Consider the following 15,920-nt stretch of genomic DNA (forward strand, 5'->3'; position numbering starts at 1 on the left):
GGGCCTGTGCGGGCATTATTGATACTTTGTAGGTTTTTTTAAAAGATTTATTTATTTATACAAGAACTGGGGGGTACAGGTCAGAGGCATGGGGGGGTGAGAGGTTTCACCAGAGAGAGCAGGGAGCAGAACAGGCAGACAGACGAAACACACTGCTGAGGGGAACAGCGGGCGAGACAGGAGAGATCTGCTGCGCCATGTGGGACTCTCCCTGGCAGGCTGGGATCGAAGCTGCAGAGGCTGCAGACAGCTTCACAGCGCAGCGCCCAACCCGCTGCGCCACCGGGGAGGCCCACTTCGTGGGGTTTTTGCTGTTTTTTGTTTGTTTTCTTGTTTTAAACTGACTGCTAAGACCGTGAAGTGGGAAGGGAGGCTCTGTCTCCTATTTGCTGAATGAAAGGATCATTTCAGGATGAGAACTGGCACGTTTAACAGGTGTGACTTGATGCTTCACTTAGATGAACCAAATTTATAAGCTGACTTTTGCTTAAGAAGGTAATAATTAAGGTGCCCATCATCCGGAGAACACATTCATCTTTCAGTGCCGTCCGAGATGACACAGGACTGTGTGCGCTGAATTCTTTCCGTGTAGGGCGTTTGTGTGGTCACGTTGTGTTGTGGAGGAAAAGCGGAGCAGGCTGCACGGGCCCGTGGCTCGCAGAAAGTTCGAGTCAGGCCTGGGGAGGAGCAGGAGGCTGGGCTCGGAGGAAGAACGGCGCCGTGTGGGCCGTAGGCGACCTGGGCCTGGGGACCTTGAGCGAGTTCAGGCTCCTGGGAAACCCGTGAAACCTCTTCCTGTTAGTTTCCCTTCTGCCACAGCCTGACCTCTTCTTTCCATCTCCTTACTCTGACTTATTGCCCGGCTCAGAGCTTCCTGAGTGAGTCACCTCGGGCCACTGCCTCTTCTTTCTCTCTCCTTCCCTCCCACTAGATTCACTCCTTGGTCAATAGCCTTGTGTGTACTTGATCACTGTCCGAGACTCTCATCCCGCCCTCACCCCCAAAACACTGTCCCACAAGCGTGGTCACTTAGCCACCCCATAAGCTGATGCGTTAAGGTGCAGGCCCGCTGTGGCCCCCTTCACCGTGGCTGCCCTGCAGACCAGGGCGGTGGTGCAGTGAAGATGAGGTAGCCCCGTGGCTGGGCGGTGGCTGTCTGGTGGGACAGCACAATTGATTGGTGTGTGTCATCACCCCTTTGAGAAGAAAATAGGAGCTTGGGCACTACAGATCGTGGCAGGCTAGGGACACCGCGTTGTGGAAGGAAAGCCTGCTTCGAGTCAGCAGTTTAGGTCCTCAGGTTGGTAGGGAGTTTAAGGTGGTTTGGGAAGCTGATGATTATACAGCCCGGTTGCTAGTGCCGCAGTTACCCCTCAGACACGAGCGCGGCGTTAGTTCTGTGCTGGGGCGTGGCCCCGTGCTGTTTTGCACACCAGTGTTGGTGCGTGCTTGCGCGCCTTTACGGTGGTGGTTTACATCCATCTGGATAGATCGGTCCTCTCCGTTTATTTAACCATGAACCAGTTTGCTCCTCAGAAGCAAGTGACACCAAACTTACTAAGTTGTACTCAAACTTAAGTCTTCACAGCTGATCCTACTTTCCTTCTGAGTCCCTGTGCCTGGGAGAAAATGCGATCTAGGAGCGAGCCGTCCTGTGTCCGCTGTTCACGTCTCCCCAGTGAGTTCTTCAAGGAAAGACGGGGCGCTTGTCGGCTGTGGTTCTGCTCTGGAAGCGCCATCGTTCTCGGTGTGTGGTGAGGGCAGGCCTCGGGTGTTGTCAAGACTGCTTGGTAGCTTTGCCTCCAAATGTGGGTTTAGTAATTAGCCTGAAATGATGCCTGTGGAAGAGATGAGCCCTTCAATGTTATTAACACCATCTTTTGTTTATTACAATGGTGTCGCGTCTTTCCTGCCAACACTGAGAACTTTGACCTGTGGTGTCGTCATGGAGCAGGGGACGATCGGGAGGAGCGAGAAGCAGGTTCTGCTGTTAATCCAGTAACGCTGCTAGGCTGGACTCGAGGAGCCCGGGCCTTGAGTTGTACATCGGGAATGATCTCCAGATGGCCTCGTGCATCCTCCCTTTGTATTTGGAAAACGCGCTGTCTGAAGGGTGACGGTGGCTGGGAACACGCGAGCGGGGTTTCAGAGGATGCCAAGGAAGATGGACACAGAGGGAGCCGAGGCCCATTAGGCGAGACAGGGCTGCCGCTGTCTTTCATAAGGGAAGTAAAAGCCTCTGCAGTTACCCTGCACCAGGCTGGTGATGGTTTCCGCCCGCCCTCCCGTTCTGTCGCTTTAGCCCCTTCAGCTGCAGCCAGAGTTGCCCGGGCCCTTTCTCCTCGGTCTGTGCGGGCTTTGAAGTTTTTACCTGCGCTGCTGGCTTTACTCAAAAAGTGAAAAGAGAAACAAGAATTTTCTAAGAGCTTTGTTTATGGAAACAAAGTTATTGAAATTGGCAGTCATTTGATTTTAAAATACATCAATGTGGCAAAATTGTAGCTCCGGAATATCCAGTTTTTCAAAACGTTTAATGTGTCACTTTCGCGAGGCCGTTGATGTTTAGAGCCCACACCTGAAGGCGCCGGGGCGGCCTCGGCAGCGCCCTTGCGGAAGATGAAAGTCCCTGGTTAGTGTCGTGCTCCTGTGCCCGCTCAGGTCTTCCTTCGGGCGCCTGGGGGGCGGTGTGCGTGCGCGTGTGCATGGGCGCGGGCACTGGGGGCACCTCCGTGGCTGGGGTCTGCGGCCTACCGGCCCTCCCGCCGAGTTCGGGGGAGCACACAGCGGGCATGTCAGTGGCCTCCACGGCCTCCGCCCGCCTGGAGAGGGGGTGAGGGAAGTAAATGTTGGGGAGGGAGACTGGGGCTCTTGCTAGTGTCGGTGGGGATGTGTGTTCGGACAGTGGGCCCGACTGCAGCCCGCCTCCTCCCGGGGAGAGGGGCGGGGCGGGGCTGGTCAAGCACGATTTTCTTCCTTCTTGTTTTAAACAGGCTCTGGCCAGTTGTGTTAAAGGCAGATGTGGCACGGTTGCCTTTTCGCCAGCTGTTCCGGAGGCGCCTGAGCGCCGGCGCGTGCATGTGGGGTGGCTTCCCCGGCCAGGCGGGCGCCGCGGGACGGGGGGAGGGGCGTGTGCGCGGGTGGGCGCCGCGCCGTGCGGCTTGTAGCGGGTCTCGTCACTTTCCGAGCCCACTCGCGCCGCAGCCGCTCGGCTCCGGTGACTTGTCTGTCCTTCGGCATCTCCGCCTACCTGCCGAGCGCGGGACGCCCCAGCGAGAGCCGCGGGGAGAGGCTCGTGTCCTCGGGCATCACCGGTGAGCGGCGAACCTGAAATCGGGCGGCGCAGACTGAGAGGCGGCCGGGAGGCGCGTCCAGGTGGAGAGGACAGGAGGGGCTGGTGTGTCCCCTGGCGCGGCCGTGTCAGTGCCGCTCCGTGCCGCTCCGTGCCGCCGGGAGGCGGCGGGCCTGCGGGCCGAGAGAGGCCTTGCTGCCGCTTCCTCCACCCCAGGACCTACGTCCTGCTGGGGCGGGTGCTGGCCACCGGTCACACCCGGTCCTGCCGGAGGAGGCCGGGCCTGTTTGTTTATCTGGGCCTTTTTGCTTTCCTGACTGGTATTTCTTCCGTGAATGCCTTCGCTTCCTGCCTGAGGCTGGCGGCTGCTTCTCCCCTTCCCCGGCTGCCTGGCTCCTCCCGGCGTCAGCTGCTCTCGGTGGAGTTCACCCCTCGCCTTCCTTCTTCCCACGCAAGATCGTGGTGCTCCGGGGCTTCGGCTCCCGCAGTCCTCGCCAGGGTGTCACTCTCGCGTCTCGCACCCGTGGGCTCGCATTTTCCATCTTGCCTGTGGCTCTCCAGACTGTCTGACGCCCGGCGAGGCCTTCCCCCTCCTCCTTACTGCGCCCTCTCGTCCGCCATGCATGTCCTCTTCCCCTGGAGGCATGTTGGTGAGGGTGAGGGTCGCGGGGCTTCTTTCTCCCCCGCGTGCTTCTTCCGGTCTCTTGCCGTCCCGTCCCTGACTCTGCAGCTCTCCCCCCAGGGCCTCTCATCCCACGGCGCCCCCAGATGGTCCAGATGTGCCCCTGAGACTCGGTGCCCTCCACGTCCCCGTGGCTGCCTCGCTCTCCCCATGGCTGCCTCGCTCTCCCCATGGCTGCCGTCCTGCCCGAGACCGTGTGCCCCCCCGCCTCTCCGTGCCAGTGGCTTGCACATCCTCGCACCCGAGCTCGCCTCTGGCTTGTTTAAAATCATCACACGTCCCCGTGGCTGAAAGAATGACATTGAATTCATAAACAAAACCTGGAGGATCTTTCGTGTCTGTGGCCCTTGCTCTTTGCAGCATCCTCCTGGCCCCACCTTCTCCCTCCCTGGTCACGGGCACCCCCACTCTGCACACCTTGCCCCGCGGCCCTGTCCCCTTTGTGCCCATCCGCGCCGCGCCCGGACCTGCGCGTTGGGTGCTTGGCTGCTTTTCCTTCAGACAGGAGGTGTCTGCGGCCTTTGTCCCCCGAAGCCGCGCCTGGCACAGCACTGGCACCCGCCAGCTTCTGAAGCAGGTAGTGGTGTCGGGATCTAGGGTGTCTGAGGAAGGGCATTTAGGGGGACATTGAAAAGGGAAGAAGACATCTGTGTCGGGGGTGGCCTGCCCTGTGCAGCCGGACGCAGGGGCCGAGCAGGCCACTCAGAAAGTAGCTGTTCTCCGAGGTGCGGGTCCCCCGTGCCTTCTGGAATGCTGTGCCCACCCCCTCCTGTTTCAGAGCTGCTCCTCCCTGGGCGCTCCTACCCGGGTTCTTGCTGAACCCTGCCGAGGCAGTTAATGCGCCCCAGGCCCGAGATGAGAGGGGCGCACCCACTGTCCTCACACCTGCCTTCCTGGAATCGTCCGTCCTTTTCCTTCCATTGCTCCAGGTACGAGCTTTAAAACACACGAGCAGACGTGGTTTCCCACTTCTCAGCCTCCCCCCCTCCCTCCGTCCCCTCCCTGCGCCCCTGTGGTGGTTCCCAGGACCCTTTCACCGGCGTCTGTGTCTCTTAGACACCGGGGCTTCCCTCAGAGCCTGGCTCCGGCCTCCGCGTCCCCGCCAGCCTGCAGCTCTGGGCGTGAGCTGGGCCCAGCGCGCGGCTGAGGCTCTGACAGCGGACTGCGCCGGCCTGTGCGCCTTAGAGGCCCCCTCCGTGCCCAGGAGGAAGGCCGCGATGGGTGTGGTTGGGGCCTGGACCTGGCCCTCTTACACCTTAACTGTTGTCGCTCTCATTAGTTCGTTTCTTTTCAAGACCTGCGTTCCAGAGCCTTAGTCCCAGAGATCCTGATCACCCGTCCCGGCGGATCCTGGTATTCCCGGTGTGTCTCCGCCGTCTCCTGGGGCTCTGGTGGGGTCGCACCCCGCATCGTTGGGCATCTTGTGCCCATTGGGTGCCTGCCCTGGGGGGCGGGGGGCACGGAACACAGCAGCAGGAAAGATACGTAACGTGGTGTCAGATGATGGTGGGGCCGAACAGGGGCGGCGGGGGGGGGCGGGGGGCGGCTTTCTCCCCGAACATTGATATTGGCACGAGGCGCACAGCAGGACACCGCTCGGAGAGGCAGGGCCCCCTTCCCGACAGGCTGGCCGTGGAAGGGCTTTGGGTTTTGTGGTGAGAGGGGAAGCCATGGAGATTCTGAACAGGAGCCCATGTTTAAAAGGCTGTGGCTGGTGTGGAGCCGGGGGTGGTCGGAGAGGCATGGGGGCGAGAGGGGATCATGAGCAACATCTAGCCGGGAGAATGGGGGAGACCTGGCTGGCAGCGGGGAGGAGATGGTGAGACGTGCCCAGAGGTAAAACTGGCAGCCTTTGTTGTGGTTAGGTTTGGGTGGAAGGGGATCGAGGCACCTGCTCAGGTGCAAAGCTGTTGGTGAGTGGCGCTTTCTGTGAGCTAGGAAGCAGTGGGTTTGAGGGGGGCAGTGCTGCTTGAGGTGCTCCGTGGGCCTGCAGGTAGAGGTCAGGGAGTGCGCCGGGCTGCAGGTGCAGACTTGGCAGTATTCATTTCAGAGGGAGTAAAGGCTTCTGGGCTTCAAAGGTCTCATAGACTCTTGTTAACGTGTTAGGTTTGGGCCATTGTCTTGAACCAGTGCTACTCTGCACATATTTTAAGTGATAACCTTGTTTTTGTGACCTGTACGAGGATGGCTGTTGTTGTTGATATATTGGTTTTTAACAGCTCCACAACGCGGGGTTCTGGTGTGTTTGTATATACAAGGCATTCTGGGCAAGATGGAATGTTGCCAAAAGAACACTGTCTGGGTCTTCCACAGGCTGCAGGCAGCCCTCTATGTGGACAAATTACAGAAGAATGCGGATAATGTAGTAACCACCCGAATGCCCAAATGCCAGCCATTTTTTAGACTTGTTTTGAATCTTTCTTTAGCAGATGTCACCAAAAGACCCCGAAGATGCGTCTGCCCTGCTGCCCTTGTTCTCGTCGCTCCAGGACTCTGGTGTGCGGCCCCGTTGTTCTCTCTGACCGCGATGCGGCCTCATGACGCGTGTGTCTGTTAGCATGACTGAGACCCGCCGGCGAGGGCGTGTAGATCGAGGTCGTTTGGTCCAGTTGAACAGGACTTCTTCATGAGAATGTTGTGCATTTGTTATTAATAAGGGTTTTTTTGTGTATTTTGAATACTGATCACTTACCTGCTAACGTTAGCTGCAAATGGCCTGCAGTTCCTTGCTTGTCTAGCTTTGGGGTGCCTTGGGGAGGCTTTCCTGGCTGTGACCTCTGCGGGCTTCATCTGCCCAGTGCTTGGGCCGCCCGGCTCCTGCCCGGGGCTGATGGCCCTGAGCTTGTCTTTCTGCCCCGAAGGAGCTAGGCGCCGAGTGGGTGCATGAGAGCCTGCGAGGTCGCCGTCCTCAGTCACACTGGCATCTTAGCGTGCCATGGGTGGCATCGTTCGCTGACTTCTCATGCTATAATAATGGGTGTGATGTTTCTCAGTTGCTGGCTGTCCCCGGGGGATATCAGGCAGGTGACTTTATTAATTTAGCATGCTCTACATGCCAGGCTCTCTCAGGAGAGTTAGGGGTCAGTGTGTAGAGTTCTTTACGTGTGGTTATTTCAAAATAAGATCGTCACAATTAGGTTTTCTGCTGAAATATTGGAATCTAGTGTCTCCTATTAAAAACACATTGATTGAAAAGCCTTATTTTTGTTTCTAACACATTGATTTAATGTGTGCGCCAACAAGTCAATCAAGAAAATAGATTCAAAAGAAAACACTTCTTCCAGAGTCCGTACTGTAGAATTATAGTTATTTAAGCACTCGTCCTCTTTGTTACTGTGATACCTTTTACCCCCTCCCACTTTCGGGGGGCACCTTTTAATAAAATTACCACAGAATAATAATTAGAACAGAGTAATTGACAGAGGGGGCTGGTGATGCCTTCAACTGGTGCATGAACAGCACTGGCAGGTCGTGACCTCGGGTGCAGATGAGGAGTTGGCGTCTGTTTGTAGGGAAGATGCCTGGATCCGAGCTGCCTTGGAGGAGTTTGGCTCCATCCCTGTCACAGGTGGCTGAGCCCTGTGCTGGGGATGGAAGGGCCAGGGTTGGAAGGGTGGGCTCCGCAGCTGCTGCTGCTGGGGAGGGGTCTGCGGCCTTGAGGGCGCTGGCTGCAGCCTGGTTGTGTGCGGGAAGAGGAAAACTGCTGCTTAGAGTAGGGGGAAGCATAGCGTGGCCGTCCATCCATCCATTCAGCAGATTCATCGAGCCCCTGCTCTGTCTGGAAGTGTTGTGGATATTGATGGTCAGTAGTGAACAAGAGGACAGGAAAGTGTGTGTTGGCGGCGTTTGCGGCCTGGGAGGGGGGACTTCCATGCACAAGCAGTAATGTGAGGATGGTGCATTGCGGATGGGCAGGGAGAGCAGAGAGCAGTGGGTTACCTTCATGAAAATAGACTGTCAAAGAATAAATTTTAGATATCTGTGAGATACACAACAGATTTTACTTTATAGTGTCCATTTCCTCCCACCTCAGTACACTTTCTCCATGCGCAGAGTCTGCTGTATGGAAACCTCAAGCATAATTTTATTGTCTTAACAAAATCCATCATCAGTCCTAGGCTTGTGGAGACAGATTATTACCTTCCCAGAAGGTAATCTTTTCAGAGTGGAGTGAAATATGGAGACTTGTGTTTTGGAGGAGTTGCAAAAGGGAGAGAGAGTGTATAGAAATTTTGTTTGCAAGAGTGTAAAATCATACAGCTTTTTAAAGCAGAATGAAAAACTGTTGTGGAGCTAATAATTTTGTTTATTTCTGGAAAGCTGGGACCTGATAGATTATACATCAAATTGGTATAGAACTTAGCTGGTAACACAGATAGTTGGAGCTTCAAAGTGTTGTAGCTGCATCCGGAGTCATGTAACAAAGGAAGGGGATGTATTTGTAAAGCCAGAACTTCATGAACTTCAGAAATGGGGAGAAAAGCATCTCTTTGTAAAACAAAGCATCTTTCTTCATTTAGACATGCGTTTAAATTAATTTACACATACACATGCCCTTGTGTTTCGTAATCTCAGTACATGGAATATCGCAAGTGTTGGGGGTGCTGCCAAAAGTGAGTAAATATAAAAGTCAAATACTTTTTTCCTACTCTCTCTTAAACAAATACTTTATGTTTAAGAGCAGTTTTACTTTATTTTATTTTATTTTAAGATTTATTTATTTATACAAGCACCGGGTACAGTCAGAAGCGCAGGAGGGTGAGAGAATCCACCAGAGCCAGAGCAGGGAGCAGAACAGGCAGACTGACGGAAGTACACTGCTGAGGGGAGCAGCGGGCGGCAGGAGAGGTCTGCATTTCATGTGGGACCCTCGCCCGGAGGCCGGGGATCGAACTGGCACTAAAGAGGCTGCGGGCAGCTTCATAGCCTAGCGCTTAACCGCTGTGCCACTAGGGGAAGCCCTAAGAGCAGTTTTAGGGCCACAGCCAAATGGAGCCGGAAGTACAGGGTCCGTAGACCCTGGTGCAACACACTTGTAGCCTCCATACTGGAGTGACGTGTTCGTACGTCATCACGCGGGGTACGTTAGTGTTCACTCTCGGTGTTGTACGCTCGGTGGGTCTTGACAGCTGTCTGAGGACTGTAGCCACCACTACAGCCTCAGGTGGCATTGTCTCAGCATTGGCCCTACTCCCTCTCCCACCCCTTCTGCCTTCTGAGTCCTGGTAACAGTGATCTTTTCTCTGTCTCTACCGTGTTGCCTTTTCCAGAATGTCATACCATTGGAATTTTGCAGGATTTAGCCTTTTCAAATTGGCTTTTTGGTGCATTCAGGATTCCGCCATCTCTGAACTTTCATGGCTCAAAGCTCACCTTAGTGCAGACAGTATTCTGCTCTGGGCGGTGCTTGTCCGTCCTGTCACAAGAGCGCAGGGCATCCTGGCTGCTTCCGGGCTTAGGTGATTATGAATGAATAAAACCACTGTAAACACCAGCATGCAGGTTTTCATTTGCACAAATGTCCTCAACTCCTTTAGGTGAAAAAGGAGTGTAATTGCATGGTAAGGGCATGTTTAGTTTTGTTTATTTTTTTAGTTAGTTTTTTTTTTTTTAAAGACCCTGCCAAATTGTCTTCCGGATGTTGGTACCATTTTGTGCTCCTCCCGTGGGAAGCGAGCGCTCCTGCGGCTCCGCGTCCCCACACGCGTGGTGCTGTGCTGGCTGGTGCCCGGGACCCGGCCCTTCCGTGGGGCGTGTGGGCGTCTCACGCTCACTTTGGGATTCCCTGATGACGTCTGCGGGCCGTTTTTCATTTGTATTTTTTCTATCTGTATATCTTCTTTGGTGAGGTGTGTGTGCTGATCCTTTCCCTAATTTTTAATCGGGTTGTTTGTTTTCTTATTTTTGAGTTTTAAGGGTCCTTTGTGTATTTTGAATGACAGAGGCTCCCCACGGATCCTACCTCCACCGAGGTGTGCTCGTCTCCCAGCTCTCCGCGTCCTCCCTGCCTGTAGCTTCTGCTGGAACGAAATTGCTGAGTAAAAATGAAAGGATATATTCACTCCTTCAGCAGTCTGTCCCGTCCCGCTACTCACACGTGGGGGGTTACGTGAGCGAGTAAGGACAAGATCAGTTTTGAGTTGACTTGAGTTTACTGTTACCTTTCATGGCCAAGGGACCTGAGCTTTTGGGACTAGTTTTTTGTGAAAAATGGCATTTCCTGGAAGGAAGAGTTTTGTTAGGGAATTTTTCTCCATGGGTTTCTGAATGAATGATTACAGCGAAGAATCATGTATAGATTGGTAAATGTTTAAAGAATTAACGGAATACTTTTTCCACAAAATGCTCTTGTGTTTCCTGATTGATCGCTTTATCCAGACATTTGTGACGAAATTTCCAATACCTTTCAATACTCTTCCTACTGTGTTTTGCTGGATTGTAGCCTTCTTCCTTGACCTTGAAACTAACCTTTTGTAATTCTAAGGCTCCATTTTTGTAAAACTGAAAAATTAACTGTTTCTTCTTTCACTTTTAATGCTATCTTTATTTTTGCTGATGTTGTAGTGTTTGCTTTCGAAGAAAGGTCCATTCTAGATCATCTTGCTATTTTAGAAGATACACTTTGAAATGACAATAAACCAAGTCTGGTGGAGGCACTTGTCACACTGTGTTTAGTTTTATCCACCTGCCTTTCAGAGCCTGGGTTCATCGTCAGGCTGGTCGTGAGTGTCTGTCCGACGCAGGCGTTTCCGTGGGTGAAGGCGTATAGAGCAAGGCATTAAGAACATTATTCAAATTGTTAAAAACGAAAAAACTAAAGTTATTTAAAATATCCCTAGTTTCTCCCAAATGTATGTTGCTTCCTTTTTTTTTTTTTGACCTTCCATGTCACGTTTTTGGTGCTTGTTACTGGTTTTGTTTTTTTTTTTTTTTTTTGTTTTTGTTTTTGTTTATTTGTTTTGTTTATACATGCACTGGGTACAGTCAGAAGCACGGGAGGGTGAGAGAATTCACCAGCCAGAGCGGGGGGCAGAGCAGGCAGAAGGACCGAAGGACACTGCTGAGGGGAGCAGCGGGCGGCAGGAGAGGTCTGCGCGCCATGTGGGACCCTCCTCCGGGGGCCGGGGAGCAGCCGGGGATCGAACCTGCGCTGCAGAGGCTGCGGGCAGCTTCGCAACCCAGCGCTCAACCGCTGCGCCACCAGGGAGCCCTTGTTACTGGTTTTGATAAAACATTTGAAATAAGGACTAGAAGATGAGGCGGGTCAATGATTAAAAGTGTGTGCTTTGATTCTAGAGGTACCAGATCTTTTTTTTCTCGTTTCTTAAAAGAAAAGTATAACTTTTGAAGATTTTATTTGTAAAATTGACTCTGTACTTTATACCCACTGTTTAAATTCCTTGGTGATGAATATGCATGTTGGAATAGTGAAATCCCATCTTTTACATAATGCTTTAATGGAAATGGCAGTTTTATGAAATAGAAGTGACTAGTAAAACCCTGAATGATGCTCATAAGCCCTTACATCATTTTTATTGAGGTTTTTGTGTATTCTCATTCATTAATACAGGGGAAAGGCGCACAGGCGCGTGGTTTATGTCCTATAATTACTCAAATCGAATAGAATTTATTTTCAATAAAATTCCTAGAGTAAATTGCCTAGGGTGGAGAGAGAAGAGTTGGTCTGTTTTCACAAAATGTCTTGATTTTTACTCATGAGGTTTGTTTTTAAACACCAGTGATGTTGTTCGCTTGCATATATTTTTAAGTATATTTACCTCCAGACTTTTAAAAATAAACCCAAGAAATCCCGAACATCTGAGGCCTGGGATGAAGTGCTGATGGGAAATTTGGGATATTTATTTCACTACTGCTCTCACTGTCTTTTAATGCTTTAGACTGCCTTTTATGTCTTCATATAGGTTGAAGCCCTGGTGAGCTACACAGTAGCTAAGCTAGGGGAATTTCCAAAAACAACGTCGTGTTTACAGTTCACTTATTTTTTAAATAATCGAGAGAAGAGGTTAATATAAGGAACAGTTAAATGGCTCACCCCCCTCCCTTCTTAAATTCATGAGATGGGAAGGGGCGGAGGAGATGCTGAAAACTGAAAGTGTTTTTAATTTCGTCACCGTGGAGCTTGCCAGTACCCTCCCTTCTGCTCTTGGTGTACCTCAGAACACCTTGGAAAAATCTGTGACATTTGGATGTATTTGTGGGCCATTATGAACTCTTGGCATTCTGATCTGAAGATGTTTCCATGTTCTTAAGGCAGAATTTTGGCAAAACTATTAACTTTACGCTTATATCTGGGAAGCTTTAGGGCATGATAATCTATGAATCACACTTGGACTGACAGTGAGTTCCTTTCCCCCAGGCTTTCCATCTGGAAAGCACCCCCTGTTCAGGTGCCTGTCTGTGTCCACACGTGTCCGTGTTCTGGGCCTCCCGGCAGTGTGCTGTGTGAGGCCAGGGATGGACATGCGTGCTGGCTGCGCCCACTCGGGTTTGGCGCTTCATGGTGCGCGCGTCCGTTAAGCGGTTTTCTTTTACCCTTGCTGAAGTGCTCCCCACCCGAAGCGAGCGGAGACTTCATGGGAGAATGCCTCCCCTTCCCTGTGAGGCAGGCTGCTGCAGTGAGTCTCAGAGCTGCCGTCTGTGAACCCCTAACACTGCTCTGCACCTGGTGACCTGGCCCGCCTTCTGTGCTTGAGACTCTTCCCAGGCCTCGGGTACCTCTACTTCTCAGTTAGGAGGTCCTAAGCCTGGTTGTGAGGGAGGGAGGGAGAGTGAGTGAGTGAGTGTGTGTGTGTGTGTGATGCGCAGCACCATAGATCCGCCTTCCCCCCCCACCTGACCGCAGTCACACCTGCAGTCCCTGCCCACCTGCCCAGAGGGCCAAGGGTGAGGCTTACGGGAGCGGTAAGTGGCTGGAGAAACACTTTTGCGTCCTTCCTTCCTGGTGTTGCCGTCGTCATGGGCTGAGGGCAGCTGACGGGGGAGTGCCCCAAGCAGGAGTGACCCAGCGTGGAGCCGGCCCGAGCGACTGGGACACATGCGTGCCCAGAACTCGCCACACTGCAGGGTCGCACAGTCCAAACCGCAGGCCTGGGGGTTGGGGGTGGCAAAATACACAAAACTGTCTGACACACTCACACAGGAGCCTAATCAGCGCAGTCGCACAGCTTTACACCACTGAGGTGGGCAGGAACTGCAGAAGTCCTCAGTGAACTTGGCGCTTCTCCTCGCCAGAGCCCTGGTGTGTGTCTGTGGCGGCGGCGGGCTTGCTGCCGTGGGTCCCTGTCATATGGGGGAAGGAGGGCGGCCTGGAGGGGAGCGCCAGCTGTGGACAGGGGTGGCTCCCAGCCCGCAGGGCGAGTGGAGGTGACTAGCGGGGGTTGGGGTGTGTGTATTTTGCGGATGTCTGTGCGCTGGAGGCCGTCTGTGCTCACCTGGCAGGCCGCGCACAGGAGCACACGTGCCATTCGTTTCATGCTCAGATTGTCCCCGCGTGTGCACATCAGTCACACGGCAACCCGTTCACGCCAACACAAGCTTTTAGTAGAACTGACCGTAGTTTATTTGATTTCAGAATTGAGTCCCTTTTCCGTTTGACCATTATTGATTTCTTAATTTATGTTTAAGTTAAGCCCATATCAAATTGATTTTTCATACACGGAGCACCTCTAGAAGAGAGAGAGCAGCTTAAGATTTTAATTTTGTCAGCAGTAATTCACAAGATCGTTTCCTTCCTGAGGAAGGCCAGGCCCAGTGCTGAGGGCCATGGAAACCACTTGTGGGGTATGGATTTGAGTCTCTTCGTTGGGTCTTAGAGGACAGGAGACCCATTGGGCATTTCTCAGTCTAAACACGAAACACTCCTCGCCACCCCTTGTCTTCCTTTCCTGTAGATGTGAGATCAGAGTAGAGTGCTTCCGGAGGGAACGCAGTTGCCATTTACTTGGCAGACAGATGTGAAGGGGGAGGGGCCTCTTGGGACCTCCTGCTGGGCTCCCTCGTGAGGCTAGGGGTCAGCCTGGATTGGGGAGTGGGGAGGAGCGGGTCTCAGGGCTACGTGAATAGTTTGGCCCCCCTTTTGCTAACACCCCTCCCCCCAGCACCTGCCTGTGCTGTTTGTGTCAGCACAGATGATGTGGAAAGAGCGCCTGTATCGTTAATATTCATTACCTCGGGTGACAAGGGGAAGCTTATTAACTTCCTCTTTATACATCTTTTATTGTTCGGCTTGTTTTAAAAAGCATGTTTTACTTTTTTAATTAAAAAAATCTAATAAAGTAGGAAATGAATAAATAATAATAATAAAAACTACCCCAGGGCACTGAGCTCTGTTGCAGTCTTCCTGATAGCCTTTCAGGCTGACGTGACGGTTCAGGTGTGGGCCGGGGCCTAAGGGGCCGGGGCCTTCCCGGCAGCGGCTGTGTGGGGTTTCTGTGCTTGTGGACCACCGGCCCCTCAGTCGTCTCAGAAACCTGCTGCTCTCGGCACTCGCCCCAGGCTAGTGCTGTCCCTTCTCCCTGGGAGAGTCCGTCTAGCTGGTGGAGGGCTTGGCTCTGGCCTAGGTTAAGAACTGGTCCTGGGTCCAGGCCTCACCTGGTTACCTTTCCTCGCTAGCAGGAGAACAGACAAGGAGCTGTGTGCCCACACCCCGGTGTGCTGGTCTGCGAGGCCATGAGAGGCGAGCGGCCGGGCTCTCCCTGGTGCCGGCGGCCGGGAGCCTGGACCGGGACCCAGCGTGGCAGCTCCCGCTCCTGCCCGTGATGGTTCGGGGCCTGTGGACTTCCCTGGACCATGGTCCATCTCCTGGCCAGCCCAGACATTAAGTGGGTCACTCCTGAGAGAGCTCCTCGCCAGATCCCCAGTCACCCTCTGTCTCCTTCCGCAGGGCCCTTCACCGATGTCGTCACCACCAACCTGAAGCTGGGCAACCCCACAGACCGGAATGTGTGCTTCAAAGTGAAGACCACGGCGCCGCGTAGGTACTGCGTGCGGCCCAATAGCGGGGTCATCGACGCCGGGGCCTCCATCAACGTATCTGGTAAGTCCTGAGGCTGCGGGCCACAGGGGGCACAAGGCCCTCGAGGCAGCGGGAGTCCTTGCAGCTTGTATTTGGGGATGGCAGAGCCAGATGGTGGACCCACCCCAGCCCCTGGTGGACGGCTCCGTGGCCTCCCCTCGTGTTCCTCCGTGGTTAATGCCTCTTCGGTGTAGTGCTTACGGCCTCTGCGCCTCAGTAGTTAGAGCAAAATTAAAGTGGCAACTTCAGGCTTGACTTCAGAATGAGGTTGGTTTTCACGCCCTTGAAATTAAATCTGCCCTTTGGCAATAAATAAAAAGGGCTAGACAAACTTAATTTTACTTTGTGGGAGAACACTGAATGGAGTTATTTTCTTATTTAAGCTAAATGATTTCTGACATTAAGCTCATGTCATTTCCAATGATTGGTGACGGCGCTTTACAGATTGTGGAGAGCTGAGGGGCTGAGGGCCGAGGAGACTGGAATATATTCAGGGGTGGAAGTTTCCCCCTGCTCTCTGAGCGTGAATAGATTTCCAGAGTCCAACTTCTGAAAAGATGCTGGTAAAGTGCCCAGATTGAGAATTGGATTCCAGCATTAAGGAGATGTGAGTGACGGGTTTGCGCGCAAATGTAGTTTATCAACGGAGTCGACTCTGAGCGCGTCAGAGCCTGTGGCCCCCGGAATGCCTTCGGTGCCGCGGGGCACGCCGGGGCGCACCCTTTTCAGTGTCAGGAGGCCGTGTCTCCAAGGGGCCTCACTGATCGAGGCTGCTGCTCATTTGAAACCATCTCCCAGCTGGCTCCTCCCATGACAGATTTTGATTGTGTCCATTTGGCTATTTTAGTTCGAAACCTAAAAGAGAGTGGGGAAGACACGAGGAGTTTCGTTTTCTGACCACTGCTGCAGCCCCA

At 53.2% G+C, this 15,920-nt stretch overlaps 1 protein-coding gene across 1 annotated transcript in view; it reads left to right on the forward strand.

Moving 5' to 3' along the window:
• VAPB (VAMP associated protein B and C) overlaps window positions 1-15,920 on the forward strand; it is a 36,130-nt gene that overhangs the window by 2,271 nt on the left and 17,939 nt on the right. Inside the window, exon 2 of the mRNA XM_037500824.2 lies at window positions 14,875-15,027. Within this exon, the coding sequence (XP_037356721.1) occupies window positions 14,875-15,027 (153 nt within the window). The remainder of the gene's footprint in view (window positions 1-14,874; window positions 15,028-15,920) is intronic.

The sequence above is a fragment of the Talpa occidentalis genome, unplaced genomic scaffold (genome assembly GCF_014898055.3).
Source record: "Talpa occidentalis isolate TD23 unplaced genomic scaffold, MPIMG_talOcc4v2.1 talOcc4.10, whole genome shotgun sequence".
Lineage (NCBI taxonomy): Eukaryota > Metazoa > Chordata > Mammalia > Eulipotyphla > Talpidae > Talpa > Talpa occidentalis.